The following is an 11,229-nucleotide window of genomic DNA, read 5'->3' on the forward strand; positions in this document are numbered from 1 at the left end:
AAAAAAAAAGCAAACTTACACTTCAAGGAAGCGAACTTACACTTCAAGGAAGCATTTAAAGGAAAGCCTGAGTTTTTTTAGTATAAAGCATATAATTCTTGGGAATTTTTCATTTAACTCAATTTTCATGGAAGACTATCACAAAACACATTTCACTGGAAGTGTTAATCACTCAAAATGCAGAAAATACTGAAGAATAATAACAACATCATTAAGAGTTTAACTGCTACTAATCTACATTTTTGTCCTGAAACTTTGGGAGTTTTCTATGGGACAAAGACCCAGAAACTATTTTTTAAAATAAATTTTGAAAACACAGAATAGTGGAAAGAAATTACACAAAATAAAATAAGGCTTCATTCAATTCTTCTGTGAACAAATAGGTTATGTAGAATAAAGAGAAGATAAAGCATCTCAAATTACTACTGGAAAAAATCCTTTGTAACTCATCCTAGGAAAATAATTCACCACCATCCCTCCCCGCAGAAAAACTAAAAATCCATGAAGATAGCCGATAAGGATGCAAAGCTAAAAATGTAACAATATAATAATTCTATCTAAAATAAGACTAAAACATTTCTTTATTCTATAGTTTAAGAAAAATTAAACTAAACCCTTATAAGCAACAGAAAAGTTGTTTTTTAGTGTCCTCAATCTTAGAAGGTGGAACTGAAATACTACTGTTATGAGATTCTTTAGTATCCATAGGACACTAAAGAGAAGAAACATATCAACTTGAAATTAAAGCATAAATTGGCTATTTACTACTTCCCAGATTACCTTAAAACAATGCAATTACTATGTGCGTGTCACAGGCTCATACGAATATTTATTGTCAATATTTGACAAACTTCTGGTTCTTTCAATACGCAAGTTTTGATATTATTTTATTTTCACGAAACAGGATGACACTGAACGTTCTTCAAAATTAAGTGTGGCATTCTGTAGCCTACTTGTTTAAAAGAATTGACAGTTTAGAGATTTTTATTCTTTAAATACTACATACTGTTCTTCCAAATATATCATTAACATCCCTTGGAACACAAAGTAATTAAAGTTTGCCAAAGCAGGGGTTCTATCATCCTTCCTTCAAGTCTAATATGGTACTCAGCACAAAAAAGAAACTCAATTTAAGACAGTCTACTTGGAGTTTGAAAACCTTCCATTCTTTAAGAAACACATACTATGTACGGGGCACTGTGATAAGTACTAGGGATAAATGTTTAAGCAGAAGAGACTCAATCGCTGCCCACCTCACAGTGTTTTTAATCCAGTGAATAGGATACGAATTTAAGAAAGAATTGGATAACTGTATTTCTACAAATGTGATGAACACTATGAAGGAAAAATAGGGGTGCCATGAAGTATGTGAAGACCTGATCTACTATGACAGATGAGAAAACATTCCTGAGGAACTTATGATCGAGCTGAAGGAAAAGTGTTGTTCAACAGAGATAACAAAGGGGGAGGAAAAATGATTTCTAGCAGGGAACAGAAAGTATGCAAAGATCTTGAGGCAGAAGAAAACGTGTATCCAAAGAAGTCTGGCCAATGTAATTCATAAGAACTGGCCAGGCATGGTGGCTCACGCTTGTAATCCCAGCACTTTGGGAGGCCAAGACGGGCGGATCATGAGGTCAGGAGATTGAGACCATCCTGGCTAACACAGTGAAACCCTGTCTCTACTAAAAACACAAAAAATTAGCCAGGCGTGGTGGTGGACACCTTTGTCCAAGCTACACGGGAGGCTGAGGCACTCCAGCCTAGGTGACAGAGCAAGACAAAAAAAAAAAAAAAAAGAACTGTGGTTGCAGGGACACCAGGTAAGAAGTTACTGCAGTCGTCCAGGTAAGAGATGATGGTAGCTGAGATTAGGAGGACAGTAATGAAGGTAACAGGAAAGAAGGCCGATTGAAGAGATATTTAGGAAGAAATCAGTGTTACACTGCAGCAATGGCTTATTTAGTAGAGTTTTAAGGATGACAGACCTTGAGATTTTTTCACCTGTGATACCAAATAGTAAAGAAGCTAGAATCTGAGCTTATCTGATGCTCCCCAAAGAGCCAGATAGCTATTGCAGCCACATTCTCTAACAGCAGTAACATCTTAGCAATGTTGATTTTTGGAAGTGTGCCAGAAGGCTGTGACCAAGACCACAGTAAAATCAAGCATTTATTTTAAAAATAATTATATACTGGCCGGGCGCGGTGGCTCAAGCCTGTAATCCCAGCACTTTGGGAGGCCGAGACGGGCGGATCACGAGGTCAGGAGATCGAGACCATCCTGGCTAATACGGTGAAACCCCGTCTCTACTTAAAAAATACAAAAAACTAGCCGGGCGACGAGGCGGGCGCCTGTAGTCCCAGCTACTCGGGAGGCTGAGGCAGGAGAATGGCGTAAACCCGGGAGGCGGAGCTTGCAGTGAGCTGAGATCTGGCCACTGCACTCCAGCCTGGGTGGCAGAGCAAGACTCCGTCTCAAAAAAAAAAAAAAAAAAATTATATATTATAGGTCCCACTTCCAACTATCAGACCCATCCCAAATGATAAAATTACTGGTATTTGCAAGGAACATATCTGTAATATCACATTATATCAGTTATTTTCTCTCCTTTGTACTTCTGTGAAAATAAGATTTTAAGACATAGGTGAAGGGGAATAGGAATTTATAGTATTAAGAGTTAACTTTCAGCATAAATTTATAAAGTAACTTTTTATTTTTTTATTTTTTGGGATGCATTCTCACTCTGTGGCCCAGGCTGGAGTGCAGTGGCGTAATCTCGGCTCACTGAAAGCTCCGCCTCCCAAGTTCCAGCAATTATCCTGCCTCAGCCTCCCAAGTAGCAGAGATTACAGGCACACGCTACCATGCTCGGCTAATTTTTGTATTTTTAGTAGAGACAGGGTTTCATGATGTTGGCCAGGCTGGTCTCAAACTCCTGACCTCAGGTGATCCACCTACCTCAGCCTCCCAAAATGCTGGAATTACAGGCATGAGCCACTGCACCCGGCCTAAAGTAACATTTTTGTCAGGTATATCATATAATACCTGAGAATATCAGGGGTAAAAGAATCAATCACCATTATGTCTTAAAGATGCTATGATGTCAGAGAAACAAATGTCATTTTATAACATACATCAATGTTCAAGATGTATAGTAATAAAAGCTACTTCCACACTAGTAGCTTTTTGATCAGGTAAAACTAAGACACATATACTTATGAACTCTATTCCTTTTCTTGTTTCAGATGATAAACACATGGAAATTTCTGTGAGTCTTCTTTCTGCTTTATGTAACCCACATAATAAAATCTCTATTAAAATCCAACAGTAAACTTAAAATTAAGAAGAAGCCTACAGAGTCCTCTTTGAAATGGATCAACACTATTGTCCAAATACCCCAGTACTGGAACTTCCATCTCAGCTCTCCTTAATTCCATGAAGCAGGCATTTTAAATAAGTGGCTAAGGAGAAATAATTTCTAGTGTTTCATTTTAACATACTAGTTCTCTCTCATAGGCCCCAGCCCAAACCCCACACATTTGTGGATCTCGAGATTATACATTCTAAAATCTATTTATTTCTCTCTCTTTCTTGCTACTTACATTCCCATAAAAAAGTACCTTCTTTTGTTTTAGGTGGTCTAACGTTCACATATTCTCCTTTGGGCACTATCAGAACACTATGGCATGCTTGCAGTTTTACAAATTTTCCGACATGCTATGCCAAAACACAGTAATTAGCACGGTGGTCCCACACATAATATTAGAATCTTGGCCGGGCGTGGTGGCTCAAGCCTGTAATCCCAGCACTTTGGGAGGCCGAGACGGGCAGATCACGAGGTCAGGAGATCGAGACCACTTGGCTAACACGGTGAAACCCCGTCTCTACTAAAAAATACAAAAAACTAGCCGGGCGAGGTGGCGGGCACCTGTAGTCCCAGCTACTTGGGAGGCTGAGGCAGGAGAATGGCGTAAACCCGGGAGGCAGAGCTTGCAGTGAGCTGAGATCCGGCCACTGCACTCCAGCCTGGGTGACAGAGCAAGACTCCGTCTCAAAAAAAAAAAAAAATTAGAATCCTAACAGAAATGCTAGCATGAAAGAGAAACATCACTTAGCCCAAACCCCAAGCTGAGCCAAGTGTAAGTCAACAGATGACTAAGAGTTTTTTATTAATGACCAGTAACATAATTGATAAAAACCTAGGAATGTGCATTTTATTTATGCCTCTACAATCCTTGAGTTCCTAAAAATGTCACATCTGCAATGATGGGAGACATATTAAATTACTAATATAGTAACCAATCTCTAAAACTGTCAATAAATCAGAGTCACAGAAGTTCAGGAGAATGAGGGACCTTGGTGAGAATCTAATACATCTCATTTTACAGATGAATATAGTAAGGGATGGGAAATGTACTGAAATTATATACCTAATTTCTAGAAAATAGGAAAGGCTTAAATACTTGCAGCATGACAGAACCCAGGTCTGGTTTCCTATGTGTACTCTTACTATGTCTCCAAGTTGAAAAAGAGAGTTTGTTTTAATCTATGTGGATTAAAACATACATAAATTCCTGAATAGGTCTTAATTCTTGATAGCTTAAACATTGAAACTGTAAGGACAAGCAAATGTACATTTTTTAAAATGCTCTATATCATACCACATATTTTCATCTCCACCATACTACAACAAAATCTCTAGACCCACACACAACACATATAGTATATCAAGCTTATGGTTAATTATTTTTATAACTTAAGAAATTAAAAACTATATAGTAGTCTTAATGAAAAGTAGCTAAAAAAGGGAACATGCACCTCTACAGAGAGGTCAAAGGAGAAAAGTGAATCCTAGTTTTTCCTTGGAGATGTCTGAAATACAGAGTGGGATGATCCAACCTCATGAGTTCCAATTGCTATCTATAGAAGCCTCAGGCTTTCTGCATCAAGAGCCCCATTCTGTCCCAATCTGCAGTTCCAAATGACTAACCAACCACCTGACTGAAGCTCCCCAAAGCCTTCAGGGAAATTTGGTTACCCAGGGATTGCTCTGTCCTCCCCAAAATGAATGTTTATTATATTCTCTAGACAAAGCTCTGGGAAACAGAAATAAAGGTCTCATTTAATTCCCCTTATCAATGGAAAAGGCAGCCATCTGTTAATCTTCTGTTAAGAAAGGCCTTTTGAGGCCGGGCGCGGTGGCTCAAGCCTGTAATCCCAGCACTTTGGGAGGCCGAGACGGGCGGATCACAAGGTCAGGAGATCGAGACCATCCTGGCTAATACGGTGAAACCCCGTCTCTACTAAAGAATACAAAAAACTAGCCGGGCGACGAGGCGGGCGCCTGTAGTCCCAGCTACTTGGGAGGCGGAGGCAGGAGAATGGCGTGAACCTGGGAGGCGGAGCTTGCAGTGAGCTGAGATCCGGCCACCGCACTCCAGCCTGGGCGACAGAGCCAGACTCTGTCTCAAAAAAAGAAAAAAAAAAAGAAAGGCCTTTTGAAAACTTCTTATGAGATGAATCCTAGGAATTTACTGGCTCTCTAGAATAAAAACACTGAAGAGACAGCCAGATACTACTCAAAGTTTTGAAAAATGGAAGTCAACTACATCTTAGTACATCTATTTTTTTCTCTTTTCGAGACAAAATTTCACTATGTCATCCAGGTTGGTCTTGAACTCCTAAGTTCAAGCAATCCTCCCACCTCAGCCTCCCAAAGTGCTGGAATTACAGGTGAGAGCCACTAGGCCCGTCCTTTCCAAGTACATCTAGACAAGTATATTCTAAAAGATCTATTCTGCTTGAAAGATAAGCAGATTTTTTTTTTTTTCATTTTGCTTGTAGAGCCCACCAACCAATCCGATCTTATTTAAAGAGGCAAAACGTTCACAGCACGGTCTTCCCTTTCCTCCTTAAACAAATAACCACACCCGCTCACTACCAATTCTACCTGAATATTTTTATTCCTTTAACAAAGCCCTTGATTCTGCTTTACATCCTGCCAGACCTATTTCTGACTTTTTTTACATCTTCCTGGACTGTCCTAAACTTGACCAGAATATTAAAAGCCACCCCACAATTACTTTTAGCAGGTGGCTACATGCATGGACACATGCTGCCAAGTTTCTCAACTTACTGTCCTCTCAGTCATAGCCATCTTAATAATCCCAGCAAGAACTTCTTTGGTTGTCTTTCCAGATTCTATTCCTTCCCTTCCATGCAAAACCAGGTTATGATTTCCAGACTTTATTATTGTAAAAGGGCCAAATCCCCACCCCAGGGTAGTGGTAAAGGAACCCATCAAGTGCTGCTCCTCCAGACTTGGGATTACAGGAGAAATGTGCTCCTTCCCTCCAGTTCCCTCTTCTAAGCGTTCCCAGTTTGCTACCTGTTGGCAGTGCTGGTGTTGCTGCTCCCGCTGCTGTGTTTCTGTGCCCGGCTCAACCTCCGTGGGGGCTTTGAATGCTGCAGTCGGGGGCTTGGCATGGACGGGAATGAAGAGGCGTAGCCATGTTCACACTCTGAAGAGAGCAAGAAAAAAAAGATATGGTAAGAAGAATATAGTACCCAAATCCATTGAACCACAAATCCAAGGTCTTTGCAGTAACAGGTTTTTGAAAGCAAGAAAAAAGGTACAATGTTTCCACTCTTTTTGGTTAGAAGATTAATGTCCCTCGCCTGGACATCAATCCTGTGACACCCCATCAGCTGGAAGGTGTTTTGATACCTCCTCTAAACCAAATAATTTATCCTCCCTTTCCAAAATCCTTCTCTCCCCAAAATTTTTTTTGAGGTTTCAGATGCTTTAGAACAACATTTTTTTGACCAGTTACCATTTGCCTCATTGATTTTACTTGCCTCAAAAATTCCCGTTTACTTTCAACTCTCTCTGTTCTAAAGAGTCTCTTTTAAGCCCAGTATTTTCGTGTACTTCGAACAAGTCTTACAGAGACATTCTCTCTCTTGACACCACAATCTCCGAGTTCCTGCTCTTCCTGCCCCATCTCCACAGCCCCCTGGGCTGCCACCGCTAAAGAGGCCCTATCTCACCACCCCGCAGGTATTCAGAGGCCCCTTCCGCACGCTGCCAGTCCTCTGCCCACTCTCCACCGGCTTTCCCCCGCTCGGTGTTCTCCTGGCCTCGTCTCCTCCCCAGACACCCCCAGCATACGCGTTCCTCCTTAACTCCCAGCACCCTCTCCCACTCCAGGCCCTCCTGGTTTCTCCGCGGTCACCCTCTCTCCAGTCTCGGACCGCCCTCTCTCCAACTCCCCTCGGCCAGTCTCCTTCCCGCTCCCCGCACACGCACAGCCCTACCCTCCGGGCGCACCCTCACACCTCCCCCCGCACCTGCACAGCCCTACCCTCCGGGCGCACCCTCACACCTCCCCCCGCACCTGCACGACCTCTCACACACGCCTCCACTCACGATCTCAGCACACACACTTCCCCACGCACACCTCACGCGCGCGAGCTTCCCACGCACGCACGCCCCTCCCACACGCGCCCCTCCCACACGCGCACGCCCTTCCAGCACACGCCCCTTCCCCCGCACCATCCCTCCCATGCGCGCACCCTCACGCGCGACCCTTCCCGCACACGCCCCTCCTCGCACACACGCCTGCCCCTCTCCTCAGTTGCCCCTCCCCTCACATGTGCGCACCCCTGCCCTCACACACACGCATGGCCCTCCCCTCACACGCGTGTTCCCCTCCCCTCATACGCCCCTCCCCACACGCGTACGCCCCTCCCCTCACACCCGCGCACCCCTCGCCTCACACATGCGCGCATCCCTCCCCTCACATGCGCGCGCCCCTCGCCTCACATGCGCGCCCCTCCCCTCACATGCTCGCCCCCTCCCCTCACATGCAACGCACCCCTCCCCTCAACAGCGCACGCCCCTCCCCTCACACCCCGCGCGCCCCTCCCACTCACGTGCGCTTCCCTCACACGCCCTCCCCTCACAGGCGCGCACCCCTCGCTCACACGCGCGCTCCCTACCTTCAGACGCCCTCCCCCCCCCTTCACACGCCCTTTCCCTCACATGAGCGCCACCCCCCCTCCTCACAGCGCACGGCCCCTCCCCCTCACATGCGGCGTTCCCCTCCCCTCATACGCCCCTCCCCCTCACGCCCACCCCTCCTCCCACGCCCCTCCCCTCACACGCGCTCTCCCTTCCCCACATGGCCCCTCCCGTCACACGCGCGCTCCCCTTCCCTCACAACGCCCCCCTCACACGCGCGCCCAACCCTCAGCGCGCACCTCTCCTCACACGCCCCTCCCCTCACACGCGGGCACCCCTCCCTCACACGCCCCTCCCCTCACACGCCCGTCCCTCCCCACACGCCCCTCCCCTCACACGCGCGCTCCCCTACGCTTACTCGCGCACGCACACCTCTCCCTCACATGCGCGCACCTCACACGCGTGCCCTGCCTCACCGGCCGCACCGCACTCCCCATAAAGATTAGTAGCACCCGGGCTCACGCAGCGGCGCCCAGCCATTACCTCGCTCCCGGCGCTCCAAAAATCGGGCAGCTCCAGCGACGCTGCACGTTGATCATCCTTACCCGCTCCATGGGCACCGCGGGGTTGGCCGACCGGCGCCTCTCTTGCACTCCTTCTCGGCCGACAGGAGGAGCGCAGGCGGTACGGCGAGGCGCCGTCCCGGGAACATGTGCGGCAGGCGGGCGGGCCAGCCCGGCCGGCGGCTCGGCGCGCTCTTCTTCCGCCCCAGCCGCGCCAGGGCCGCGCCAGCCGCGCCCACCGTGCCACCGGGCAGCCGCCGCGTGGTTTGTTTACCTCTCCCGCGCGAGCACGGGGGAGGGGCGGGAGGCCAGCGCTGCGGCCCGCCCCCTCCCGCCCCCTCCCCCCTGCCTCTGCCCCTGGGGAAATGTAGTCCCGGCCCGCGGCTGCCGGGAATCGTAGTGCGCACGATGTTTCAAGCGCCTGCGTTCCGCACGATTCGCAAAGGTCGTCGGAAGGTGTAGTCCCGCTGGGTTTCCTTTCCTGTCTCTAGGGAAGCCTAAGAAGCTGCGGGACTTTGCTTCTGGGAGGGAAGGATTTTTTTTTCCCCCTCCAGACACGATGTGGAATGGGAAGGATTTGAGCGAGCTGGGAGTCTACTCCCGGGGAAACTTGTTTCTCAGCGACTCCCTGCGGTTGCCCAGGGGCTGAGACACTCTTTATTCCAAGTATCATGTTGCAGTCCTCTATCTCCTACTTTCTCATGTAACGTATGTGCCTCAGTTTCCTCATCTGCAAAATGAGAATAACACACCTGCACCAACAGCGCACACAGAAACTGGAAAAGCCGAAATTGCTGTTCAAAAACGAGGGATGATTTCATCAGAGAGGGTTTCCATGAAGCCCTTCTTCCACCTCAGCTTCCACACAGACAAGTAGTTATCTTACTTTTTAAAACTTTCCTCCCTCAGTCCCTCACTAATGCTTTTAGACGCCAGAAAATTCTCCCTGGTGCTGAACAGAGTTTGATTCAAATCCTGACTCTGCTACTTACACTGACAGTGTGAACTCTTCCAGCCTCATTTTCGTTATATATAAAATGGATATGATCATATCCACAGCCTTGAGCGCGTGCCATGTGCCAGGCACTGTACTAGACTTAGTGTGCATAGTCTTTTCTCTAAAAGAGAAACAGACGCAGACCTGCTCTCGAGGTTCCTGTATTCAGTAGGGCTTTTTGCGAAGATTAAATGCAATAATTCCAGCACTCAGTATATACTAGGCACTCAGTAAATAGAAGCGATGATGATGTTTTTCTCTTACGCTGTCCTCTGTAGCTAAAAGGGGAGTTAGCTAAAGAGAGCAGAGACCACATTAAAAGACTGCCACTGGCCGGGCACTGTGGCTCACGACTGTAATCCCAGCACTTTGGGAGGCTGAGGCGGGCGGATAACCTGAGGTCAGGAGTTCGAGACCAGCTTTGCCAACATGGTGAAACCTTGTCTCTACTAAAAATACAAAAATTAGCCTGGCGTGGTGGCGGGTGCCTGTAATCCCAGCTACTTGGGAGGCTGAGGCAGGAGAATCGCTTGAACCTGGGAGGCGGAGATTGCAGTGAGCCGAAATCACGCCACTGCACTCCAGCCTGGGCAACAGAGCAAGACTCAGTCTCAAAAAAAAAAAAAGGCCCCTGACTGCTCTCATGGCCACTCTATTTCTAAGTCCTCCATCTAAAAAAATTCTCAAAGTCTAGACCAGGGTGTCTCAACTTTAGCATCATTGACATTTTGATCTGGGTAATTCCTCCTTGGAGCAGGAGCTCTGTTCCGTGCTTTGCAGGATGTTTAGGAGTATCCCTGGCCTCTACCCACTAGAAGCCAGTAGCACACCACTACCCCTCCGGTGTGACAACCAAAAATGTCTCCTGGGGCACAAAATCCCTCCCCTGTCCCCGAGTTGGGAACAAGGGATCTAGGGAGAGGAAGGACAAGAGGATCATACTTGTTGAATGCTCTAGGAGCAAGCTGGGAACCATGCAAACATACCCATAACTGTTCTCCACTCCAATTATTTATTTATTTATTTATTTTTTGAGACGGAGTCTCGCTCTGTCGCCCAAGCTGGAATGCAGTGGCACGATCTCGGTTCACTGCAAGCTCCGCCTCCCGGGTTCATGCCATTCTCCTACCTCAGTCTCCTGAGTTGCTGGAACTATAGGCGCCCACCACCATGCCCAGCTAATAGTTTGTATTTTTAGTGGAGACGGGGTTTCACCGTGTTAGTCAGGATGGTCTCGATCTCCTGACCTCATGATCTGCCTGCCTAGGCCTCCCAGAATGCTGGGATTATAGGCGTGAGCCACTGCGCCGGGCCTCCACCCCAATTGTTTTAATCTGCTGGTTGACATCACATCCAAAATAACACGAAGCTCCTGGTGAGGGAAGAGTTTCCTCCTCCCGTGGTCATTCCATTGGCTCCTGCAGAAAATACCATCTTGAGATGGAACTCTTACCCTCTTAAAAATGTTAACGGCTTCATGCTGCATTTTAACATACCTTTCCCTCATACCTTTTATTTTCTTTTTTTCTAAAGTGAATAAAATCTCCAGTGAGGTCACAAGCTGCAAAATTCTGCCAGTCCTTTTAAATATTACACTTGGCACCACATTTAAAACCAAATAGATATTCCATCAAATGCAAGAAGACCCAAAATGAGAGGTGTTCACAAGCCACAGAATAACTTTTTTTTTTTTTTTTTTTTTT

At 46.8% G+C, this 11,229-nt stretch overlaps 1 protein-coding gene across 4 annotated transcripts in view; it reads right to left on the reverse strand.

Moving 5' to 3' along the window:
- Positions 1-11,229, reverse strand: part of MXI1 (MAX interactor 1, dimerization protein) — an 82,907-nt gene that overhangs the window by 54,741 nt on the left and 16,937 nt on the right. The window contains exons 1-2 of one of the 4 annotated variants that reach the window (XM_017887182.1): positions 8,572-8,594; positions 6,392-6,524 (exon numbers count right to left, since the gene is read on the reverse strand). In XM_017887182.1, coding sequence (XP_017742671.1) covers positions 6,392-6,489 — 98 coding nt within the window. In that variant the 5' untranslated portion in view covers positions 6,490-6,524; positions 8,572-8,594. Of the gene's footprint in view, positions 1-6,391; positions 6,525-6,861; positions 7,318-7,400; positions 7,444-8,571; positions 8,595-11,229 lie in introns of those variants that run through there. The other 3 variants (XM_017887181.1, XM_017887180.1, XM_017887179.1) reach the window with 3 other exon arrangements.

The sequence above is a fragment of the Rhinopithecus bieti genome, unplaced genomic scaffold (genome assembly GCF_001698545.2).
Source record: "Rhinopithecus bieti isolate Rb0 unplaced genomic scaffold, ASM169854v2 scaffold_13348, whole genome shotgun sequence".
NCBI classification, from domain to species: Eukaryota; Metazoa; Chordata; class Mammalia; order Primates; family Cercopithecidae; genus Rhinopithecus; species Rhinopithecus bieti.